We start from the raw sequence: 25,571 nt of genomic DNA, 5'->3' as shown, positions 1-25,571 counted from the left end.
TGTGTACGGCCTGGGCAGAAAAGCCAGGGCAGAGTAACTGTGTCAACGAACAAAAGGCACTGGAAACCGCGGGCTCAAACATGAGAAAAGAGAAGAATACTTGGAGGAGAAGGGGGAGCAAACCCTGACAGACCACAAAAGTCTCCAGCCACCGTTGCCCAAAAGAAGGGTTTCCCTTAATTTCGGGTCAAGGTTCGGATCTGCCATTCCTATTGGTCCTTGAGACGCACGTGGCGCAAGGGGGCCGATGTGGAGAGTGGGCCTGCGCGTCTTGGCGTGTGGTTTGGCTGAGGGTTGCTTATGCTGCAACTGCTGGAGGGGGCGGGCTCTTGGGTTCCCTTGGCGACTGGAAGTGGAGAAGGGAGGGCTTGAGGCGGCGGCAGGATTCGTCTCTGCCATGGGCAGCGCTCGGACGCCGCTTCTGCTGCTGTCAAAGGGGTAAGTAAGTGCGGGGCTGGCGGAAGGCCGGGCTGGGCTGGGCGAGGCGGCTTGGCAAAGAGCGCCAGGAGGAGCTGGTAAGCGACGGGGAGGAAGTGGAGCCGCTGCAGCAGCCCTGCTTGTGCCGGGCCTGGAGTGGAGGAGGGCTGGGTGGCACGCGGTGGGGGTGGTCTGCTCCGCCAAGCTTCGCTCCTTTCTTCCCAGGCTCTGCCACTATTTGTTTCTCAGTCCCTGCTGTGTTCCAAGGCAGTCTTGACACGCAATCCTCCCTTACCCCCCCCCTTCCAATAGCGTGCCTGGTGTAAGGAGCACAACCCTTGCCTTAGTAAGGGATGCCAGCTGTCCGTGCCCCCCTTCCTCCATGGTCCTGTTAAGTACCAGGGTAACTCTGCCTACTTCTGCCACCACTACGGTGTAAGTGTGGTGAGAAAGGATGCAAGATTGCCAAATACACTGCTTATCTTGAGGAGGATGTTCTTTTAAAAAAACCAAACCTGTGTCCGGTATGATGGATTACCCTTTTCTGCGCTGTTATAAATTATACTCGTTCTTCAGGTGGGGGCATGTTCTAATCTGGCAATGGGGGGGGGATGTGGTAATTTCCCCCCCGTAAAAGAGAAAAAGCCAAGCTGCTTATGTTTGTATGGGCTATATAGAGTTCTTTCCCTGCCCTCCTTGATTTTTGTGCTTTGACTCTGTATTTTTTTTAATCCCTGGTGCATTACCACCCCTGATGAAAACAGTACTTGCCAGGAGGTTTATACTGTAGCCTAGAAGCAACTCCCCTGCGTCTGTCTCTGAGCTTCAGACTGCCTGCAGGAGAGGGGAGGGACGGTTGTGATAGTAATTAGCTATAGCAGCACCCAAGTTGTGTGCAGAGAGAAAACAGTGCATTATAATACTGGGCATGAGTCTCATTAATGCAGCAGCAGAATGCAGTTGCCAAGTGGAGGAGAGGACTTCATTATGGTAGAAGATAAACAAGCTTTTCTGGAAGCTTGCATCTGAAATGCGTGTGTGTCTTCTCTTTTTCCTAAGTTTGACAACTTCCTCATTCAGTTCTTGATTGCCATGGTCCTCATTCTGGTTATGCTCCATGTTGCGTTTGCACTGCAGCAGGGTTTTTCAAATACAAGTCTCTGGGTCAAGAAATACACTTAGGGAGGCCCAAGAAGTTCAGTGCGACACAGACAGTTCAGCTTACTCTGGTTCTCAGGCACAGGCGGCTTGAAGAAAATGTGAAGGATTAGCCAAGGAAGCTTCTCACTCGATTTACAAACCAGTAGAGAAGCAAATAAGCTCCAGTAACGCAGGATGTTCCACTGTCCTTTGTTGTTGCCAGTCGTGAATAAGTTTCCCATGTATGCTGATTGGAAGGGGTGAAGACTGATGCTCCTTTCCCCCACAACCCAATCTTGGTCCAGATTCAAAAGAATCAGTCTGAGATAGAGTGAGGAGTAGTTTGGGGCTTTCCTGAATAACTCCCTTCAGGGGGAGGCCTGCATTATACTTGAGGTGCTTTGGTCCTTAAAGTGGTTCAAGGTGTCATGGTCTGGGATGAATGGTAATCCATAGAACATTTAATTATTTGTCTCACCTTATAATGCAGATATGGAAAGGAAGAGAAATGCCGAGGAAGGCAATGGTCTCTTAAAGATGCATCACTTAGTTATCTAGTGCATTCTGGGCTCTGTCAGATTTAACCCATTTGTACCACTGGAGTTCACTTTATTTTCTCCACAACTCTATGAAGTAGGTTAGACTGAGAGATAGTGACTTTTGCAAAGCCATCCAGTGATTAGAACCGGTTTTCTTGCACACAAGCCCACAATTCTAGCCTCTGCATCATGAGAGCTCTCCAACAGTTTTTGAGTTTTAAACAGAGCCTTGGGGGCTGCCTTTGAACTGCCTTTGAAACTGCAGTTGGTGTAGAATGGGTCATCTTGAAGAGACCATATTATTCCTATATTAAAAGAACTACACGCTACCAATAAGTAATTGGTAAATACAAAGTGCTGGTTATAACCTATAAAGCCTACACCCTGGATGTTCAAGAGCACGTTTTTTTTCACTAGAGCCACCTTAAGTGGCATAGTGGGGAAATGCTTGACTAACAAGCAGAAGGCTGCCGATTTGAATCCCTGCTGGTACTATATCGGGCAGCAACGATATAGGAAGATGCTGAAAGGCATCTTCTCATACTGCGTGGGAGGAGGCAGTGGTAAACCCCTCCTGTATTCTACCAAAGAAAACCATAGGGCTTCGTGGGTGCCAGGAGTTGAAATTGACTTGACAGCACACTTTACTTTTACTTTACTTCTTCACTATGAGCTCCATCACCCACTGAGATCATCCAGAGAGGTTCCTCTGCAGTTGCCATCAGCTTGCCTGGTGGCTACTTAGGGACGGGCTTTCTCTGTTGCTACCCTGAGACTCTCTTCTGAAATAAGAGCCTCTCCATCTCTGACAACTTTAAAAAAGTCTCTAAAGACACTTTTATTCATCCAAGCTTTTTAACCAGAGTTGTGGTTTTAAATTGTCTTGATTTCTGTTTGAATTTGTTTTATTTAATTCATTCATTCATTCATTCATTCGGTTTATATACCGCCCTTCCAAAAATGACTCAAGGCGGTTTACAACAGAATAAAAACAAAACTAGTTAACAATTAAAATCAAAACTATAAAAACAGAATAAAACCAATTAAATATTCAAACAGTTTAAAACCCTGGAAAACCAGGGCAAACCTTTAAAAGAATTTAAAACAGTTTACAATTATTTAAAATCCCTGGAAGGCCAGGCCAAACATAGGTTTTAAGGACTCTCCTGAAAGGCAATAATGAACTCAAAATCAAATTACAGATTTCTGCTGGGAGTGCATTCTACAGCCCAGGAGCAGCTACAGAGAAGGCCTGCCTCTGAGTGATCACCAGACAAACTGGTAGTAACTGGATATGGACTTCCTCAGATGACCTTAACGTTTGGTGGGGATCATGCAGAAGAAGGCGCTCTCTAAGATAACGTTCAGGGCATTAAAGGTAATAACCAGCACTTTGTATTTTGCCCGGAAACATATTGGCAGCCAGAGTAACTGTTTCAAGACAGGCATAATATGGTCTCTCTGGGTTGCCCCAAAGACCAATCTGGCTGCCGCATTTTGAACTAACTGAAGTTTCCGAACTATGTACAAAGGCAGCCCCATGTAGAGCGTATTGCAATAGTCAAGCCTGGAGGTTACCAGCTGGTGCACCACTGTTTTGAGGTCATCCACTTCAAGGAATGGACACAGCTGTTGAATAAGCCAAAGCTGATATAAAACACTCCTGGGCATGGCCTCCACTGAGATACCAGAGTGAAGCCTGGGTCCATCAGTACTCCCAAGCTGTGTAACTGCCCCTTCTGGGGGAGTGTAACCCCATCTAGCACAGGAAGATCTAACTCACATCTCAGATTCTGAGCCCTTACAATGAGCACCTCCATCTTGCTTGGATTCAGCTTCAATTTGTTATCCCTCATCCAGCCCAGTCACACTCCCTCTGTCAGTTCCTCGGTAAAGATCATCCATCAAGCCGACCAAGGCTGTCTCAACCCCATAGCCAGCTCTAAAGCCAGTTTGAAATGGGTCTAGATAATCAGTTTCCTCCAAAACTGCCTAGAGCTGATTGGCTACCACCTTCTCAATCACCCTGCCCAACCAAGGGAGATTGAAGATTGTTCTGTAACTATCCATCACTAAGAGGTCCAAGGAAGGCTTCTTAAGGAGCGGTCTAACCATTACCTCCTTCAGACAAGGAGGCACCCTCCCCTCCCTCAGTGATGCATTATGTTGCTGTAAACCACCCAGAAAGGGAAGTTTGGGGCAGTATACAAATAAAATAAATAAAATAAAATAAATAAACAGTGGCCTTGAATTGAATACTCTGTGGCAAACATGTCCAGTAACTTGAGATTCATTGAACTGATCTCCCATATTATACATTTATTGATCATCTATATTAAATTGCAGTCTCATTCAAATTCGCTGTAAAAGAGCAGAGTTCTGTGCCTGTATTATTTGTTGTCTTTTCTAAAGATTCCAATCTGTCTATTATTGCACCCAAGATTCTTGGCACTGAAAATTCATAAAAGTTAACAGGTCTTTGCCTACAGGCTTACACTCTAAATAGTGCTTGGATCAAATCAGCAGATTTTCACAGTACAATTCTTGTTTAATAACTTGAAATGGATTTTTCTAAGATGACCTGTAGGTTACAAAGGCTGCAGACTTTGTTAAATATGATAGCCCTGTAATACTAGTAAGATTTACCTTTGAGTACTATTTTATAGTTCCAGGTCCCCCGTACCAGTCCTTAGTCAATTTTTCAGTGACTAAGAAGAGGAGGATTCTGTTTCATTGTAAATGTACTGCAAACAGCCAAAGCTGAACATGGAAAAAAGAAAGCAAAACATTAATGAAAACCTAAGCTGATGTTGCAAATGATATAACAGTACCTTGCCATTTTGCAAATTAGGTCATCATCAAGACTGGACAGTAAATACTCCGAATAGAAGTCATCCAAATGCCCAGGGAAACGTTGCAGCAAAGGGGACACTAATCTTAAGCGAGCGTCCCTATAGAAATTACAGTATAAAATGGCATGCACACTTGTCTCCACTTGACCAGACCCGCAAGGGCAAAGTCGAGCAGAGAAAGGGGTACCTTTAAATCTTCCCTCCATAACAGCAGATGGAAGCGCATTTAGACGGGTGAGCGAAAAGTTTTAGTCCCAGTTTGTGGTAAATGCTATAGGAAAAACAGATGTGGCTCCAAATTGTTTGCTGGCCCCTATTCACATTGATTGCTGACCCTCCTCTGAGATGAAGCGATGATACCATGTCTGTGGTGTTACGTAATTTTATATTGAAGTTCTGAACCACTGTTGTGTTTGTGTGTTGAGAGCTCTGTCACACTGTTATCCTAGCCTTGTCTTCTGGAGTTAGCAAGTGGCTGCTTATAAATTCAGATCTGGTTTCATCTTGACCAGTACACAGGTGCAGTATCCAAGGCTAATGAATATAATCATTTCCCGGCCTATAATGTGGTGATAAACGATGAAGCCATCCCTTATGCTGTCTTATATGGAATCAGACCATTGGTTCATCTAACCTAGTTTGGCTGTTCTGACTGGAGAAAGTCTCTAGGATATGAGGAAGAGATAATTTAACTGGAGATGCCAGGGATTGTACCTGGGACTCTGCATTCAAAGTATGTGCTGTACCATGGAGGCTGGAGGCCTTTTTGTTTAAACCTGGGGTGAACTGCCTGATTCGTAGAACAAAAGGGGCATATGTAGTATGGTGTGTAACCCCTCCCCCTTCTATATAAGTTTCCTACTTATATCCCGAAAGCCCCCCTCCTAATGCTGTTTCCCCACTAGCTGGTCTCTAGTGCTGGAAATAAGCAACTCTGGGTGAGGGGAGCTTCACGAAGTGAATTGCTAAACCCCTGCTTTATACATAACAGAGGAAGACCTAGGTTTAGGTCTGTCATGGTTATATGTTGTTTGAGCCCACATTGAATTACTTGGCTTGCTCCTTTATGTCACAGATTTTGAAAAGGAAGGAAGGAAGACAGTTCTCAGAATTACTTAGAGACATTGGAGTACATGCTTGCTGATTTTTCTTGTGGCCTAGGTATCCTGCAAGTGCTGTAATTTGCTACAAGTCTGTCTTAATGATGTGTAAATGCTGAGGGATATTATTTAAATCTGTTCAGTTTCGCTCTGTCAGACCATATCAACAGCTTTTTGATGCTATCAAGGCTGGTATATCTGGTTCAGCAGAGGAGGCAATGGCTGAGGTCTGGATATTGTAAAATTATATATCATGCACTTGCATCTTGGGTTGTGTCATATGACTACGAGGGCTGATGTATAGCATCTCTAAGAGCTTGTTTAGTATGTTTGATCTAAAAGAAATGACAAAGTACTACCTGTGTGTTGAAAGTTACCAAGTTTGTATTTATTAATCTGTTTAATTGAGCCCTCATCCCTCAGTTTTTTCCTGAAAACTCTCATGAAACAAGTTCAGGTAACTTTTATTCATCCTAATTAAATGAGTGTCTTCTATGTGTGAGCACTGGGAATAAAGAGAGCTGGAAGATTCTTAATAACTAAATGAGCCCTTTCTAGGGTTGTTACAGAATAGCTGTGCTATTCTGTTCCTGTTGGCTAAGACACACACTGTAACTGGCTGTGTATTCAAATAGACTGCTGCTCTGAAAGCTGCTAAATTTTGTTTGGACTAGTGTGTGGTGTGACTTGTTTAAAAGTGTTAATCAGTGCAGAACAATTTTGCCTGCATAGCAGTGTTGATAAAAATTGATTATTATTATTTTTTTAAAAAAATAAAATGTAAATTGGATTTTTAAATTTTAAATTGGATTTTAATTTTAAAAATTCATTAAAAAGGAACCTAAATGGTTCTTCATGAATATTAATAATTTCTCATTATATTCTATGAACATGTTGAGGGCGGTGTATGGGGGTGAGAGATAACAGACCTGATCAGTCCTATTCTGTAGGGGGTGTACATGCAGCACGCACACACACATGCGCGCTTTCTCTCTCTCTCTCGCTCTCTCTCTCTCTCTGAAGCCCTTGTGCCCCTCTCTATCTAAAAGTGCAGTGACAAAGCTGGTCAATAAATGAATAGAGGATTTGCGGGGATGGAGTAGACCTGAGCAGGGAGGGGTTATAAATTATTATAAATGCAAGGGATGGGGACAGGGGGAGAAGGTGAAAACAAAAGTGAACAAAATATATTCATGCAATCCTGAGGAAACATTTTTGGAATGTATTCTCCATTGCAGAAGAGAAACATCTATCATGACAGTGGGCTGTAAAAGAGACCCCATTTGGGAATATTTTAATGCAGTTCCTGTGGGTAAGACAGGCATGTATGTGAAATGCAAACAGTGCGACAAAGAAACGTAAGGCCTAGTTACCCAAATGAAACAGCATAATGAGCAGTGTGTACCTACCTTCTAAAAATGAAACCTGCATCTCTCTCTGAATATGTATTAAGGTTATGTTAGACAACAAGGATGTACTTTTACTAGAAAATGATGATTTTCCTGACTAGTGATTTTAATCCTTAAAATCAAGTCTTTATGTGAAGTGACATATCAATTTGATTTAAATCAAACCAACCCTGCTGCATAGGCATTGGAGGTGATCTGGTTTTGTAATTCATTGTTAGAATCCTGATGGAACCTAACGTAATGTTTTTGACCTGTTATATAGGTTTAAATGGTTAGACATCTGGCCACTTAAGAGGCTGTCTGTCTTTATCTGGAATAATGCCACAAACTAAATTAGAGGTCTGCTGAACAGTATTTGAAAGGATGCTTCTGGCGGGATGCTCCATGAAACATTTACTGTTTTCTTGGATTCAAAATGTCAGTTTAAAAAAACAAAAAACCCAACGCCAATTTTAAGTAGATGGAAAAGGTACCTGAAATCCCCCCTCCCCCTGGTATTTTAATTTTTGTTATTCAGAGAGCTGGGACACCTCTTACCATGCTTTATTTGATTGTTCAAATGAACTTTCCTTTGGTTAATTTAAAATTTTGGATGTACATTCTGTATGCAGTTGTGCGCTGACAACTTAGCCAATGAGCTTCTTCAAGTAGCTTTTTTACAGGGGTTCATTTTATATTGTTGTTATGAGTAATTTGCACATCTCTCTGGGTAGGACCACTTTCTTCTCTACTTCAAACATAGTTTGGTAAGTAGTTCTCATTACCAACTCAGACTGTCAGTACTCTGTGCACAATAATACTGTAATACAAGAATGTAGGGGTCATTATGTTCTCTTCAGAGGAAATAAAGTAATCTGACTCCAGGGATGTTTGTCTGCCATTACTAATCATTTTCTCCTTGAGGATCCTCTATTAAGCTTCTGAAGAATCCCAAAGTTCCCTGGAAGGAACCCAGTTTGAAAACCACTGATACAGTCAGTTCCTAGTTCTTTGGCTCAGAATCCTTTGCAAACATTCTTAGCTCAGACAAATACAGGTGATCTCTTTAACCAGAAAATAGAACTTTGTAAACCTTTTCCTGCCAGCATAATTTCCAGTGGAACTGTTTGCCATAGTGCTGAACAATATCTGATTTCCCCCCCTCTTAAGATGGATTGAGCAAAGGCTCCTTCATCACTGAGACTTTCTGCTGTCTTGAAACACAAATCTTTTCATCCATCCCTTTATCATTTTTGTAAGGTAAAGCAAGAAGAGAAGTAGGTTGGTTTGGTTGAGGCAGTTCTGGTTTTCTTATTTTCTTCTTGGTCTTCATCCTCGTCCCCTGATTCAGATTTGCTGTGTTGAAGTATCTTGTTTTTTTAATTTTGAGGGATTTGGTGTGACGCTTGCTGGGGCTGATGTCTCCTAGTGGATCTCGCAGAAGTCAGTCTTTGTTCTTTATCACGTTCTGGAATCTACTCTGCAGAAAAGTTAACTTTGCCACCACCACCACACTGTCCCTAAAATGGGCCCTATCTCATGTTCAGTTGGATTCTTCAAGAGTCTTTCTCCGTTGTTGCTCAGGCTGCCTACCCTGTTTTGTTGCCAACAGCAGCCAGAAAACCAAGGAGCAGATTTGGCTTTGGCCAGATAGAGGAAGATTACCGGGGATGATTGTGTCAAGAACCAAGATCATTTCCCATTCCAAAGGTTGACCGGGCCTTGAAAGAATCATCTGCCATAGTGATAGGAAAATCTTCTGTGTGCATTTTAAGCTATTGGGGCTCATCCCTTTAAGTTTGGGTACATGAATCTTATGCTTGCACCAGACTTTGGTTTTGTGTAGCTCAGAATTGCACAACTTCAGCCCTCCAGCTGTTGTTGGACTACAACTCCCATCATCCCCAGCTACAGTGGCCCCTAGTGTAGGATTCTGGGGTTGTAGTCCAACAGTGTAGGGCCAGAATTGTCCAGCCCATGTTTAGCTGAATGTGTTTAATCTTTAATGCCTTCCTCTTACAATCTATCATTGAAATTTGAAATAAATAGCTTTTTGCATTGGTGAGGCGGGAAATGGTGAAAGAAACTGTGGGGAATAGTATGTTTCACAACTGAGTGAATGCATAACGTATCATGCTGAAGGTTCCTAATTTGGTTTTGTTTAAATATGATTTGCCAAAGGGAAAATAAGTGCTGGTCCTGGTATTCATCAGAGGGTGCCTATGAGAAGTCATTCTCATTGAATACACACACATTTGGCCTGTCAGGACCATGGATGAGTGTGCTTTTTCTCAAGTAGTAGACCTGGAAGAATTTTTTTTCCTTCAAAAGAATGCTGAATACAAATCGGCTGTTGAGCTGTTTGTCAGAATCAGACTCTGTATCTGTCACATTTTGAAATGACAGTAAGAAAAGCGGAACCAGCTGAAGAATCCTTTTATGATATATAAATATAACATAAACATTTACTGCTTGCTTTTAAAAACAGTAATGTTATGTTAGGGTATCAAAGGCACTGTTTACACTATTGTGCTCATTCTGTCTGCCAAAAAACAGTATTGGTTACTCATATTTACTAGGCAACCTACTGGGACTGTGCTTTGCATTCTTGGGCACTCTGTCCCTTTATTCTGATGCTTGACCACCCCCAAACTTGCAACCATTGACCCCCTTTATAGGTCTGGTTATTATAGTAATCCTTGCATGGTGGGCTGACCTCGGCCAATAAGTGCTGATTATTTAGAGCTAAACTAGCTGTGTTTATTGATTAAATCTTCACACCAGAGCTAATGGTTCTAAAGGGAAAAGGCTTATTTTTGTTTTGTTTTGCATTTTGGGTTGCTGTACACTTGTAGTAGACAGCATATTGGAAGAAGCTTCCCCCCCCCCTTGTATCTCATAGGAGAGAGTGCTTCCTCAAAGATGGTGCTTGTTGTCTGAAGTTTTATAAAAGCTTTTGTTCAAAATAGTTCTGTTTAACAGTACCTTTCAAACTTTTTGGATTATGCTTCTCCATCTAAAATTATTCTTTCTTGCCACTCTCTAAACCCATTTCCAACCAGTATACCCACATCTTTGCACATTAAGAGGGGTTGAGATAAATTCATGAAGAACAGGTCTACTCGTATGAGGACTATAGTTGCCTCTGAATACCAGTTGCAGGGGAGCAACAGCAGGAACGAGAGCATGCCCTCACTGCTTGACTAGGGACTTTCTGTCTCCTTCTGAACTACTTACTCTGGAGAATAATAAGGTGAAGGAAATACTATTTCTACGGTTGCATGACATTGAACGTCAGGAACTTAAGTCTTCGGCTAACAGGACCTGCTCTCCCCTACATTTTGGGATTCCCCTCCCCCCATGGGAGATAGAGGTGCAAATTATCTAACAACGCTTCACTTCTCCAAGTTTCCAAGTTTCGGGTTGCATTTGCTCGTGCTGGCTTAAATCTGCTGCTGTCCTCTCTTTTGGAAAGGAGGATTCTTCAGTTATGGTTTTCTGCCCCTGTGGCTCTGGCCTCCTGGAAACGGTTACCCATGTTTTGTTATATTGTTTTTTGTATCAAGGTGTTAGAGAAGAACTGATCCCCCCCCCGTTAGTTAGATTTCCTGGGAGGTGTGAGCTTTTTTTATACACAATATTGCCTTGCGGACACAAGCTGTGAGATCACAAAACTAGTGGCCAAATTTTTTTATATTGCTGTGAGATTAAGGTCTCAATTTTAGTAGTTGTTTTACTGTTTTTAAACTAATCTATCCTGGATGCTTGTATACTGTTTTATTGTGTCTAATTATCAGCCACTATTTGTGTATATTAGTTACATTTGTTCTGGTTTTTTAATCTTTTGGCTGGCCAATGGCTGTAATAAAAACTGGCTGACTGACTAGGGGCTTTCCAGAGGCATCTCGTGGGTCACTGTGTGAAGCAGGATGCTGGACTAGTTGAGCCTTTGGCCTAACACAGCAGGGCTTTTCTTATGTTCTTAATTGTATACAAGCAGACTGCAGGGTGGCCCAAGATCTTTAGGCCCCTGACGCAGGGTGCAGAAAGCTGCCCCTTGAACCAGTGGCATGCCTTGAAAATAAGGTGTGCTCTGCTAGCAGGCGTAAGTATCCCATCCTCCTTGCTGGATTTGAAAAGGAGGAGGGGGTCAGAGCAGAAGAAAAAGTGGAGGAAAGAAGAGTGATAGGCTAGAGCATTTTCTCAATCACGCCCTTCTCTTCTGCACATCTTCCGCTCCTTCTATTCAAATCTAGTGCAGGAGGAGAAGGGATGACTTTTTGTGTCTACTGGCTGGGCATTTCAGATCACTACTGTGCACCACTGGGTGAGGGCTAGATGCTGTTTATCCCATCACTATTTTCCTTTTACAATGATATTGACAGTGCCGGCAGGTGGGAGCTCTCAGTCTATGCCACTGACCGAGGCAGGAGTGAACTTGGTTGGAGAGGAGAGCTGGTCTTGTGGTAGCAAGCATGACTTGTCCCCATAGCTAAGCAGGGTCTGCCCTGGTTGCATCTGAATGGGAGACTTGATGTGTGAGCACTGCAAGATATTCCCCTCAGGGGATGAAGCCGCTCTGGGAAGAGCAGAAGGTTCCAAGTTCCCTCCCTGGCTTCTCCAAGATAGGGCTGAGAGAGATTCCTACCTGCAACCTTGGAGAAGCCGCTGCCAGTCTGTGAAGACAATACTGAGCTAGATAGACCAATACTCTGACTCAGTATATGGCAGTTTCCTATGTTCCTATGAACAGGTGGGGAGGGTGGCTGCCTCAATTTGCCACATGATTTGCTTCCACTGATTTGCTTCCACTGTCTCTGTTCATGTCTGGTGGTGACTCCATCCTCTATAATAAGACCCCTCGGTGTGCGCCCGTGTCCGTGCCCGTGTCTCCCTCAGCCATTCTAAGCATGCGCAGAGCGCATTCCCAGAACAGCCGAGGGAGAAACGGCCGCAGGCACCAGGCGGCCATGTTGGCTCCCGGTCCGGGAGGAGGAGAAGCGGGGACTGGGGAGGGCAGATCGGCAGCGGCGGGAACCGCTGAAATGGAGGAGGAGAAGCGGGGACCGGGGAAGGCAGAGGCGTCAGCGGCGGGACCGGTCCTGCCTCTGAAACGGAGGAGGAGAAGCGGGGACTGGGGAGGGCAGAGGCGGCAGCGGCAGAGAGGGGAAAACCGGCGGCGGCGGGTCTGGCCCGACCGCAGGAGAGGGAAAGGCAGCAGCAGCAGATACAAACAGACATATCTACACAACCCAGCTAGCGCCCGTTATTTTAACGGGCTTAAAAATACTAGTACAAAGATATTGATTGAGACACTAATCTAATACTTGTGTGAAGGACAGGCTGGGGTTTTATGTGCTGAATTTTAATTTTATGCACTCAGGCCTCTGTCCTTTTCACACTCTCAGTAGTGTGGCTGCCACTCTCCTGTGGGAGAGATTCTCTTTAAATTCTTCACTGTTTAGCCCAAACCAGGGGTGACCTTGAAATCTATCCAAAAATGCCTCAAGGCATCTTAAAGTAGCCCATAAATTTGATCAGGTAATGGGTAAGGCAGAACTGAGCAACCCCAGCAGAGGCTTGACTTAAACTAGATTTTTAATTACTTGTAACGCTGTAAGTATAAAAGATACCATTTACAGGTAGTTAAAAAGAAGGTCAAATGACAAACATTCAAAATGTAGAAACAAGAAACCTTTTTTTTCTTCCTGGTGTTAGGCAGGAGGCTCAAAGTTGTTAGGTTGTAGTTCAGAAATAAAAAGCTTGCATCAGGGTGATCTCTTAACACTTTCTGGAGCCATGCAGCTGGGACTCAGCCAAGAGTCCCTCACAGCTAACAAAAACTAAACTACCACAGAAGTCAGCATTCTATAATCAGCAACCCGGAAGAATAATAACAACCCACACAAAGCTGACCTTAGCTTTTAGAAGAAAGAAACTTGCAAATTCCCCATCTACCATAGGAAAGATTGTAGTAGGTGATAATTAAACATTTCCCCTTACATCCCCTGCAGATCTCTGGGATCAAGGGTCTGATGAATCTTGCATTGAAGACAAGTACTCCAGGCATTACTGGCCTAGGGATACAAAGAACTTGTGAGCTTCCCTTATTGGCACTGATGTCTTGGTAATTAGCACCATTTGGGTCTTTCCTGACACAGGAATGAGATCATATAGAAAGCAGGTTGGCTACCTGAATGTGAATGGGAGACATGCATACACAGGGTTAAATGTGAGGTTATACAAGCTCAAACTGGAGTTTAGAATAAAGAAAAATCCTGGTATGTGCTTTAATGGAGCTTTTGGATTGAATAGAGGCCAGTTTCATGATGACTTGCATTAAGAGAGGAACAGGACATCTGATGCACTTTAAAAACAGCTCATGTTTTAATATCATTGGATATTAGCGCATGGAATATCCTTGGAACCGCACATGAAATACCATTGGAACAAACAGCAGCTTTCCCAAATCAAGTTGGAATGATCTGGCAGAACAGGATTGGCACAGGGCAGGGGGAGAGATCCTCTTTGATGGAAAATTAAACCCATGCATGTGGCGCATGTGTATGTGTGTCCATGTGCATGGGGAATGAGGGGAGAACCAGACCAGTGAGTCCTTTTAACTCAAAATGCCCTGCCAGTGCTCACCTCCTGAGGCTGTGTTTAAGTTAAACAAAACAAAACAAAGTTGGATTGCATTCTCTTCTTTGTTCTTGGCTGTGTGTGAATGAATGAGTGAGAGGAGGAGATGCATGAAATTTTGGATTGCCAATTTTGTTTGAAACTGTTCCTGGAAATCTCTCCCTCCTCCCACCCCCCCACCACATGTTTCACAATATCAAGCTATTAAACTCTCCAAAGCTGTTCTCACCAGTAACCTGTAGATTGATGTCAGTTTCTGGAGACTCGAGGCCAATCCTGTTGAGATAATAATCCTATTGGGGTGGCCTGTGATGTAAGCTGTGAGAGAGAAAGGGCCTGGGAGAGGTGCTTGGAGTGGGTGTATGAGAGCATATTGTGTGGCTCCCTTCCTACAGACTGTTTGTGGGTTTCATTGGAAGCAAGTCCCACTATTTTAAAGGCAGCTTACTCCTGTGGGAATGTAAACTGGATTGCAGCCCTAACTGATTAGTGCTCCTTGCAGAATGAAAGCTAAATATTTAAGCCTGTGTGCTCTGTCTGGTGTCTTCCCCATTTATTGACTGAATGGCTGATTGGTAACTAGTTTGGATTTCCATTTCATTTTGACCTCCAAATGAGCATAGGTGTGAAGCAGGTTTTGTTATTGCTATGTGCACTTTAAAACAAGTTTGAGATTTTCCCTTGTTCGAATGGCTTGTTCTAGCTTCCTTGTTTCTTTGTACAATAGTTTCAGAATCAACTGTGCGGGGTGGTTTTTCATTTTGTTTTTCCGTGCTTAAAACACACCCTCACTTATGTGACTTATAAGATCATAGTCTGCATTTCCTATTTTCGTTCCAGCTTCAAAACAAACTGGTAATAGTAGTGGTATTGTGGTTCCTCTTTTTCTTGGCTGCACAATTTCAGCTGGAAAAGAAGTTGGGTGGGGGGCAGTACTATGCATGTTTACACAGAACTAAGTCCCTCTGAATTCAGTGGAACTGCCCGCCTGCTTATTGACTTAAGTGCGCTTCCTCCTGATCCTAGTCAGGTTATAAGTGTGTGTGGAATTAGAGCATAAGAGTTTGAGTTCGGAAGTTCCTGGTTCAATTCTCCTCTTGGCCATGAATTTACTAGGGGGACTTAAAGGCAAGCCATTCTTTCTTGGGCCCCATTCTGGAAATGTACACTGGTGCTGCAGGCAGTTCTAGGGACTGAATTCCATTGGATTTAATGATATTTACATGCACATACAGATGCCCCTCCTCATCTGGGGGTGATCCTTTTCATACTTCATTGAAGAAGAAGAGCGTTTTGGGATGGCATTTCTTTTTGTCATGTGCCCCAGTTGTGGATAGGGTTGCCAACTGTCCCTCACTATGCAGGATGTCCCTCATTTCAGGGATGAAATGTTGGTCCCTATAGGGACTGCATTTGTCCTTCATTTAGTCAATAGCATATAATTCAATTACATATATGTCAATGATACTCAGGCTCTTGATTACCACTGCATACACCTGCCCCCAGCCAGTCGCCACAAACTTGTGTCCCTCATTTGGGCAATGAAATGTTGGCAAACCTAGTTGCGGACTACAAACCCCAGTGAGCCTTGCACAGTTCTTGTCGGCTGAGCATCCCAAACAGTTTGAGAAGGGAAGGGGTGTGCTACTACCATCCTGCTGGCTTGACAGCATGGCCTGAGAACACCTTGCCTCCCTGTAGTGGGGATGGTGTGTGTATTGTTTTGTCTTACACTTCGAGCAGTAGTTTTTTATTAGAAGATAGTGTAATCTGGCCCTTGTAGCATTTGGCTTTCAGTACTGGATCGCATTGTTTCCAAATTTGATTTGGCAGTTAATAGAGATCACTTGGATGTGTTTTTTTCCCCTTCCTGTTCTTAAAACTTAGTAATTATTCAAGCATAAATTCTAAACTAGCATAGCCATTACTTTGGGGTTGCTGAGATCACCTTAATGTTTTTCTTAACTTTATGTTGCTTTCTGATATCCCTTCTATCTGCTACCTTGGAGTACTGTCTCTGGCATTTGGTACTGCCCCCTCCTCTCTCTGCTCACCTAGGTGCATGGACCCAGAAAAAGGAACACTGGCAAGGGAGGCGTTTAGGAACTCCTTGCTAGACTGTAAGCTGTATTTTATGCTGCAGAAGGATTCCTGAAGATGAGAGGTAGTCATATAAGTTTCCAATTCTGTGAATTTTATTTTGACTTCTGATTTTGTTTATCTTGTTTTACAGATCAGTCACTGAGGGGAGATATTAGGAATAGATCTATTTAATGCTTCATAATAAAATACCATCAATGAAAGAGGAAGTATAATTTGTGGTGAGTATTTGGTATTGTGTGTGTTACAGATCAAAATATTATAAGAAGCACAATATTGTATCAGTTCAAGATCATATTCGGCCAGTTCTCACGATCTGTCTGTTATGCTGCCAAATATCAGGTGGCATCGGGAGAAGACACACATGCTCCTGATTCCCAATCATCTACATGGTGAAAAGGACCAGGAAGTGATTGTGTGTGAGGGGTCCATAGTGGTTGCCTGTACCAAGCAAGCAACACCAGTGATCTTAAATTAGAAGTAGGTTGACCAGTGCTGGTTGCCCATGCTGGGCAATCACGATGGGCCCCTCACAGACAATCACTTCCTGGTCCTTTTCACTGCTCAGAAGACTGGGAATTGGGAGTGTACATGCCACTGCCTGACATCCGGTGGCATAACTAACGTTGATCTGGTACGTGATCCGTTGAATCCATTAGATAGGGTTCGGGGCCTGCGCGGACGCCTCTCAGTGTTGAGTTTCACAGCTCCTTTTCAGCGCCTGCACCCCTTCCCCATGTGACCACGTGGCTATTTAAGGCAGGAGGAAGCACAGGCACCTCAGTTCCTTTGCGACCACTGTAGAGATCACTCTGTTTCTGCGGCTCCTTCGTGCTAGTTTCCTTGGCTGTTTCTGTTCTGCTACTGGTTTTTTGACTCGGACTGCCTTCTTGACTATTCTTTGCCTGCTGATTTGGATTGTCTATTATACGTTCTGACTTGGACTGTTACTGTTTTTTCTAACTCTTAAACGCCTACAACTGATTTTCGGACTGATTTTCTGGCAAAATTGACCTCTGACTGTGAGTACTATGGATACCCCGAGGGAGAAGAAAACCTTTAAGCGCTGCACTAAATGCAACGCCAAATTGACTTCACAAGACCGCCACAACTTGTGTTTGCTATGTCTGGGCGAGGCCCTCGTTACTTCGACCTGCAAGATTTGCCAATCTTTCACGAAACAAATGGGAAGAAATTGAGAACTCAGTTTGCGGGCTGTGATCTATGACGATGTTTTGGCAGCGCCTTCCGCTTCAAAATCTCTTCAGGTGCACGGCTTGAAGGACCTGGGTTTGGCCCAGTCTAAAACTTCGATGCCCCCCCGAAGGCCGAAAAGACCGGGTGACAAGATGGTGGCTACTGCTGTTCTTGCCAAAAAGGTGTGAATACGGACACTGTCGAAATCAACGCCTTCACCGAGATCGGCACAGGACATTGTCTTCGTCTCAGCATCGAAAGTGCTGCCTTCTGAAAAACTGCCAACTGCACATACATTTTCTGGAACTGTTGGTGGTGTTTCAAGCCATGAAGGCCTTCCTCCTGATGCTATGAGGGCGAGTGGTTCAGTTACAATTGGACAACACCACTGCGATAGTCTACCTCAACAGGCCAGGGGGCACTGTCTCCAGATCGCTCTGTGCACTGAGCATTCAGATTTGGCATTGGTGCATCAAGAACAGTATAACCCCTTTAGCTAACCACATCAAGGGGTGAGACAATGTACTGGCAGATGGTCTCAGCCGCTCGTTCTTCATGGACCGACACGAATGGGAGCTGAACAACCGTTACCTCCAAAGAATCTTCAACTTCTGGGGTCATCCGGAAATAGACTTATTTGCTACAGCGCAAAATGCGAAATGCAGGCTGTTCTGCTCCAGGGCGGGACACGATCCACATCCAATGGGGGATGCGTTCCAGCTGGACTGGTCCCTCCATCACACTTGCATGTTCCCCCGCCCCCTTACCACTAGTGAGCAGAATAGTGGCTCGGCTCCTGGGCAGCCGAGTAAGATGCATCTTGATTGCACCATGGTGGCCGCGCCAAGCATGGTTTCCGCATTTACTCAAACTGACTTCGCACACTTACCAGAGACTTCCAAACTGCCCAGATCTACTAATCCAAGAGGGCAGTCTGGTTTTACATCCCGAAGTTCTCACACTGCAGCTGACAGCGTGGCAGATCGATTACTAAAGAGGATGCTGCTGAATGAGCGTAAACCTTCTACGAGACAAAAACTATGCTAATAAGTGGAAGAGGTTTGCTTCTTACACTAGAGAACATGGGTTCCATCCCAAGCAAGCCAGCATACAGAACGTCTTGCCCATATGACGGGCCTAAAGGCATCAGAACTGTCTAATGTGTCCATACGGGTTCACCTCGCAGCTCTTTCTGCTAAACATCTTGGCTGGGATGGTAAAACATTGTTCTCCCATCCTTCCTGTAAGAGTTTCTTGAGGGGCCTCATGAATCTCTATCCTCCTATAAGCAAACCAGTAGAACCATGGAGTATCTCTCTGGTACCCTCTGCTCTAAAAGAATCTACGTTCAAGCCAATGCATTCTGCAACGCTTAAACATGTCTCCTTGAAAGCGGCCTTTTTGGTGGCTATCACCACTGCTCGCAGGGTGAGTGAGCTGACTGCACTCTGTATGGACGTGCCATATGCTCAGTTCTACCCAGACAAGGTTCTCTTACGTCCGGACTTAACCTTCGTGCCCAAGGTAGTGTCAGATTCCCATGTTAATCAGGACATTGTACTACCCACCTTCTTCAGATCACCGTCCATGCCTTTGGAGAAGGCTCTCCACTCTTTAGACATCCGCAGGGCACTGCTTTATTATCTCGTGAGAACTAAACCGTTCTGAAAATTGAAAAAGTTACTGGTGTCATACAAGCATGCTACTATAGGACAAGCACTATCCAGGCAGCGTCTATCACACTGGCTGGTAGAGACCATTTGCCTAGCCTACTCAATACAGGGAGTGCTAGCACCAAAATCTATCAAAGCTCATTCCACTAGAGCGTATGGTGCTTCTGCAGCTTTTCTGTCTGGGGCATCCTTCCCAGATATTTGCAAGGCTGCTACTTGGTCTTCTGAAGAGCCTTTTGTGAAACACTATGCTATTTACCTACGGTCTGCAGGAGAAGCGAACTTTGGGAGAGGTGTCCTTAAAAGGGTGTTACAATAACTCACTGCTCCCCCCTCCTTTTGGAGCTAACTAAACACCCATTCTAATGGATTCAGTGGATCACATACCAGATAAACAGGTTGCTCACCTGTAACTGATGATCTGGTTGAGATCCATTAGACCCTTCCATACCTCCCCTCTGCAGTGGAACGTAGGCTTATATAGTAGAACTTACCAACTATACGACTGCTTCGGCGGTCTCCAAGGAACGGAGGTGCCTGCACTTCCTCCCGCCTTAAATAGCCATGTGGTCACGTAGGGTGGGGCGCAGGCGCCGAAAAGGAGCTGTGAAATTTGATACTGAGAGGCTTCCGCACAGGTGCAGAACCCATTCTAATGGATATCAACGGATCTCTACCAGATCATCAGTTACAGATGAGCAACCTGTTTTTTCTCTCCACACATTTCAGAGTAGGACAGCCAACTGTATTCATACTATGTAGCCATAGTAAATCATGAATTATTATTTTAAACATGTATGTATTGTGACATCCAGTTACATTGCGTGATTTGTATGGCCTTTGAACCAGCAAATATGTTACAATTGTATTTTGATGTACACTCTTGTAAATGTGGGCATTTATGAACAGTTTAAATCATTAATGCAGTCTTGTCCTTAAACTTTCTTTAAAAATACACCTGAGGTGTCTCTTTGGAAATATTACTATATGAACATGTCCTCTGTTTCATGTTGATCATCTCATCTGTTGATGTAAGCATTGATGTAAGCATCCTTGGTTCTCTACAAATAGCATACTGTCTGACATTCAGAAAGCTGTTTAGTTGTTGAACTAATTGTTCTTCTTTCTTTCTTTCTTTCTTTTTTAAATAGCTCAGTCATGAGCAGTGCTAGTAACTCACTGGCACGTGAATTTTTGTCAGATGTCAGTCATCTCTGCAATGCAGTGGACCAAAGGGTGGAGGCCAGGGAGGAAGAAGAGGAGAAAACGCATATAGCAGCACTTGGGCAATACCTTGTTCAAGGTCGTGGATTTATTTTGCTTACTAAACTTAATTCCATCATAGATCAGGTAATAAAGTTTATTTCCCCCAAAATGTTAGTTTGATGGATTTACTTTGAATCACAGTAATTTGCATAGGAAGTTTCAGAATGTTCCATTCTTCTGTGCAGTCTGTTGACCATAAACCTAGAATATTGTCAAGTTCTGGGCACCCTAGTTTAACGATATTGATAAACTGGCATGGGTTTAGAAGAGGACAATAACTGTATTGGTCCGGAAACTAAATTCAGTGGGGAATGGTTGAAGGAGCTGGGTATGTTTAGCCCGGAGAAGAGAAAAGCTAAGAGGAGAGATCAGTCTTCAAATTGTTGAAAGGCTGTCTTGTGTAAGATGGAGTGGACTTGTTTTCTACTGCTCTGGGGGCAAGACTCCTTGATTCAAGGAGCTGTGAGTGCTATGGAAGACACATGCATTCGTGGTTCTAAAGTGTGAAGTGGAGAGCAAATGGCTCTCTGTCTCCCATCAGCTTGAGGTGGAATAGGAATAGGTTTAAGAGTTATTAGATGAAATCTGGGTGCCTGTTTGTATTCTAGGGATGTGCACGAACCTGTTTGGAGGCCCTTTTACAGGCCTCCAAACAGGTTCGAACACCAGGCGGTTCAGAGGCGGGAGGGGGGTAACTTTAAGGGGAAGGAAGGGTGCTCTTACCCCTCCCTCAGCTTCCCCCCTGCTGGCACTTCATTAGCTCTCTGACGCCCCATTCCCTCTGGCCAGAAGTGCTGGGTGCAAGTATGCATGCCAGGTGCGTGTGCGCTCACGCACCTGGCACTTCCAGCCAAAGAGGAAACAGGGTGGCAGGGAGATATGCTGCCACCCTGATGGAGCCTTTTACTAACGGCGTGTCAGTGAGGGGAAATCGGAGGGAGGGGTAAGTGCACTCTCCCTTGCCCTTTAAGGGGGATAAACCTTAAAGTTATCCCCACCCCACCCCCCCACCGCCTTCGAACTTCCCCTGCCTGGTTCTGTGCACATCCTTATTGTACTCACATTATCTAGAAGTGGAATCCTTGGGGCATGTCCTCTTGTTTTGTAAGTTTTTTAATCTTAGTGGTAGAAAACTACGAATAGCTCCTTCACTAGCCACATTTTCTGGCAGAAGTTCATATTGTTACACAAGCTATTTATTAGCCAATTGGCTTCTCAATGGCTGTGGCTAAGGGTAGCTTCATATGTATGCAACACCTAAGGTGTTGTGAGCCACCATATCCTGGGAATGTGCAGGAATCCTTCTTCCAGTCTTGGCATTGATATTCTGAGATTGGGCATATCATATGAATCCACCAGGCTCGGTAGATGCTGCCCTGCTTGCAGTATGGAGCCAGACATCCGTAACCTACTCCAAATCTACGTTATAGATGCCTGGTTACATACCGCAAGTAGGGCAGAACATGCCGAGACTGGTGGGTTCATATGACATGCTCAAACCATATTGTTGCCAAGACTGGAAGTAGGGTTCCTGCATGCTCCCAGGGCTGTGGCAGTTTGTGGCCACCTTAGATGCTGCATTATGTATTAAGCTCCCCCAAGTTTTTGGTTGTGAAAGATAATTCAGAAAAGCAGCTGGTGACACAGTTTTGTAAGAAAAACTCTTGGGATCGCCTATTATCTGGCTGTTTTGTAACTATTTTCTCTGTACGCTGTAAATTCTTGTATTTGGATGCCTCTATTATTCTTTTGTGATTAATTTGGTCTATTGACATACAATAAATGAAGATGACTATTACTACTACTGTACTCACATTAGATTTGCCAAGGGAAGAGTGTCTGACAGTGCATGTCAAATATTGGAGCAGTGGAAGTCTGTCCTCCAAGTTCTCTGTTTCTATGCCACCTGTTGGCCGATTGTTTATTTATTATTTTATTTATTTATTCAATTTCTATACCACCCTTCCAAAAATGGCTCAGGGTGGTTTACACGGAGAAATAACAAACAAATAAGATGGAACCCTGTCCCCGAAGGGCTCACAATCTAAAAAGAAACATAGAATAGACACCAGCAACAGTCAATGGAGGTACTGTGCTGGGAGTGGATAGGGCCAGTTACTCTCCCCTGCTAAATAAAGAGAATCACCACATTAAAAGGTGCCTCTTTGCCAAGTTAGCAGGGGTTAGTTGCATTAGGGATTGTTGCATTATTTAGAAGCATATCACTATGTCAATATGATAGAATAGGGATCAGAACTGCATCTCTGCAGCCACTGCATCAGTAGTGCAAGCTGGGGTTTTCTTGTTCAACTTTTTAGGGCAGTTCCATCTCTTCCTCTGGAGGTCACGCTTGCTTGCTTGCTTGCTTGCTTGCTTGCTTGCTTGCTTGCTTGCTTGGAATGACTGCCTTGGACCTTGTTACTTGAATTTCCTTTCAGCAAGATTTTGTGTATATGACATGATGGCAAGTGAATGCTGCATGGAAGTACAATGAAACATAGTAGCATCCTTTATTTCATTTTCTTGTCTGTCTAGTTGCAGAAACGTGTATGGGTTTTTTTTGCACACTGAAGAGGTCAAATATATGAGTGTACTCTTGTGACAGATCATATTTGTTTACTTGGACTAATATAGATTGATGCACAAAAGGGTGCTCAGGGAAATCTGCATTAGAAGTGTTTCCCTTCATATATGTAGCTACAGTTCTTGTTCTGGTATCTTACCTGTTAGACTCCTTTCCATATTGCATAGCAGACAAATAAGGATATATTCTCCTTGTCCAATTGCCTCCTTATGCAATTTCAGATGGGAAGTAAAAACCTTCTTGATAGTCTGTTTAATGTTAAATTTTGTTTTTGTGTGTTTAAATGTATTGCAATCTAGCCCGAGAAGTTCTGGATTGTGTGGTTCTCAGGGACATATTTTGGAGATGCATGATGGGCTTCGGAAGGAAGGGGTGATTGGTAAAAATTGCCCTTTCCTCTGCTCAAGCAACAGTGCAGCAGTAGCCTGGAATTTGCACTGCTGCATGTGCTCAATACTAGTCTGGATGCTGGCCAATTAGAAATGGAAAATTTTCAATGGAAAAATAAAGAATGGGGGGAAATTTCCAGGAAATTGTCCATTTTAGAAGATTTTTCATAGAAATATTTCCACCTGCCATCTCTACTTGCAATTATTCCTGTTAAAGTCATTTTTTACTTTGGCCTTCTTATACTGAGGCACAGTTCAGAATTAATGCTGAACCTGGACAGAGGGTTCACGGGATTATGTTGTCCTCCCTCCCCCACCCACCCACACCTCTCTTACCTGTTCTTGCCAAACCAGGTAGCTTCTAAACATAGTTTGAGAACCTTTGTTTAAAGCTTGGTTCTCAAAGAAAGATTAGGAGGCTTCCAGTTGCATTTTTGTTGTTTTTAAGAACAAATTGCACAATTGTGTGTTTGATTTGTGTCAAACTGTGTTATATTGTTTTATTTTTGACTGTGTAGCTGCCCAGAACTGATCGGGAGATACAGAAATAAATCACTTTAGTCCAGGTTGATGTGGCCACAGACAATTTTAAAAGCAGGCAGAAGGAATGAAGGGATAGCACACAAATTGTGTAACCCCTATTATCTGAAGCCATGATAGATAGGTTTAGAAAGTGCTAGATAACTTGGGATGAAGAGCTGCATGTTACAAAGGCACATAAATATTGAAGAATTAGACCTGGAAAGAAGTTCTGAAAAATCTGACCTAAGTCAGCTCTTGTCTGCTCTTTAACTGGGCAAAGAGGTACCTTTCAGAGTGGTAATTATATTTAGCAGGCTGAGAGAACTGTCCCTATTCAGTCCCAGCTCAGCATCCCTCCAGTGGTTGTTACTGGTATCTACCATATGTTTCTTTTTAGATTGTGAGAACCATCTTATTATTCTCTTTCCATGTAAACTAAATGGAGAAATTTTCTGTTGAAATGTGTATAAATAATAATGGTGTATATACTGCACAAGGGAATTCAGGCAGCTGAAGAGTACCCCATGCCCCTGTGCAAGTGTAAACACTGCAGGGTAGCTGTGCTCATCATAAGCATTTTGTGAACATTGTTGCACATCATGGCATCTGCTGTTTCCAGTGGGTGTTGCATCATGCAGGTGCATTCATAGAGTGTCTACAACGAGTGCTGCTGCCCTGCAGTTCAGCCCTATTGGCAGGCTGTGCAGGTGGTGCTCCAGCCACTCATGTGCCCTTGCACACAGGTGTGGAGCCATGTTCCTGCTCACAGAGATTCCCAGATGTTGTTGACTACAACGGTCATAATCCCCAAGCAAAAGCCATTGCAGCTGAGGATTCTGGGAGTTGTAGACAACATCTGGGAATCCCTGTAAGAGCGAACACTGGCATGGAGCCAGCCGAACAGTGGCTTGTGTCTGGCCCCACCTGGCGGCCCCTCTAATAACATCCCATGCACATGACATCCCAGTTCGGGCTCCAGAGAGCCGGAGCGAGCTCTCCCCCTGTCCATTTCAGGCAGCGTTTGCGGCCTGATAGTCTTTATTTCCCTTTCTCTCCCTCCAGTGAGAGAGAAGAAGATAAATAAATAAATGCTGTCAGGCAGCTAGCGCTGCCTGAAATGGACAGGAGAGAACTTGCTCGGCCTCTCGGGAGCCCAGGCCACGCCCCTGTACATGTGATAACATTGCAAAGGGGGTGTGGCCCAGGCTCCAGAGAGCCTGAGCAAACTCTCTCCTGTCCATTTATTTCTCTTTCTCTCCGTTGCTGGAGGGAGAGAAAGGAAAATAAAGGCAGTCAGGCAGCAAATGCTGTCTGAAATGGACGGGGGAGAGCTCACTTGGGCTCTCTGGAGCCCAGGTGTGGGTAGGGGAGAGTTAGCTCAGGGCTCCTCCAGAGCCCGAGCCACACCCCTGTGGGCTTCGGCAGCCTCTTTCATTGGCGGCCCAGGTTCTTTGAACCCATTTGCACAATGGTGGCTCCAACCCTGCTTGCACAGTATCTAAGCTAATAATAATGTTTCTGCCATTCCTAATATTCATTAGTTATGGACATTTGAGAAAGTGCTCATAGGAAAATATTGTGGATGAAAAAGAAATGTACAGTTTGAAGGAGTTTGCAGCTCAAGCGGAATGTTATCTGGGTTACTAGTTGGATTATGCTCTCGTCTCCAATATTAATCCAGCTCAAAATAGTTTACAAATAGTGTTAAAAGACTCTAGCTTCAGCCAAAATAGAGGTAACTAAATACTGGAAATCCTCAAAG

General features: G+C 43.9%; 1 protein-coding gene across 3 annotated transcripts in view; it reads left to right on the top strand.

Moving 5' to 3' along the window:
- The first annotated feature begins 274 nt into the window (after positions 1–274).
- Positions 275–25,571, top strand: part of LYST (lysosomal trafficking regulator) — a 175,395-nt gene continuing 150,098 nt past the window's right edge. Inside the window, exons 1-3 of one of the 3 annotated variants that reach the window (XM_053299902.1) lie at positions 275–438; positions 16,312–16,399; positions 20,200–20,398. In XM_053299902.1, coding sequence (XP_053155877.1) covers positions 20,207–20,398 — 192 coding nt within the window. In that variant the 5' untranslated portion in view covers positions 275–438; positions 16,312–16,399; positions 20,200–20,206. Of the gene's footprint in view, positions 439–498; positions 516–16,311; positions 16,400–20,199; positions 20,399–25,571 lie in introns of those variants that run through there. The other 2 variants (XM_053299913.1, XM_053299907.1) reach the window with 2 other exon arrangements.

This window comes from Hemicordylus capensis, chromosome 1 (genome assembly GCF_027244095.1).
Source record: "Hemicordylus capensis ecotype Gifberg chromosome 1, rHemCap1.1.pri, whole genome shotgun sequence".
Classification (NCBI taxonomy): Eukaryota; Metazoa; Chordata; class Lepidosauria; order Squamata; family Cordylidae; genus Hemicordylus; species Hemicordylus capensis.
The sequence above is the reverse complement of the archived record's forward strand: the minus strand, read 5'-3'. Positions and strand labels throughout refer to the sequence as shown.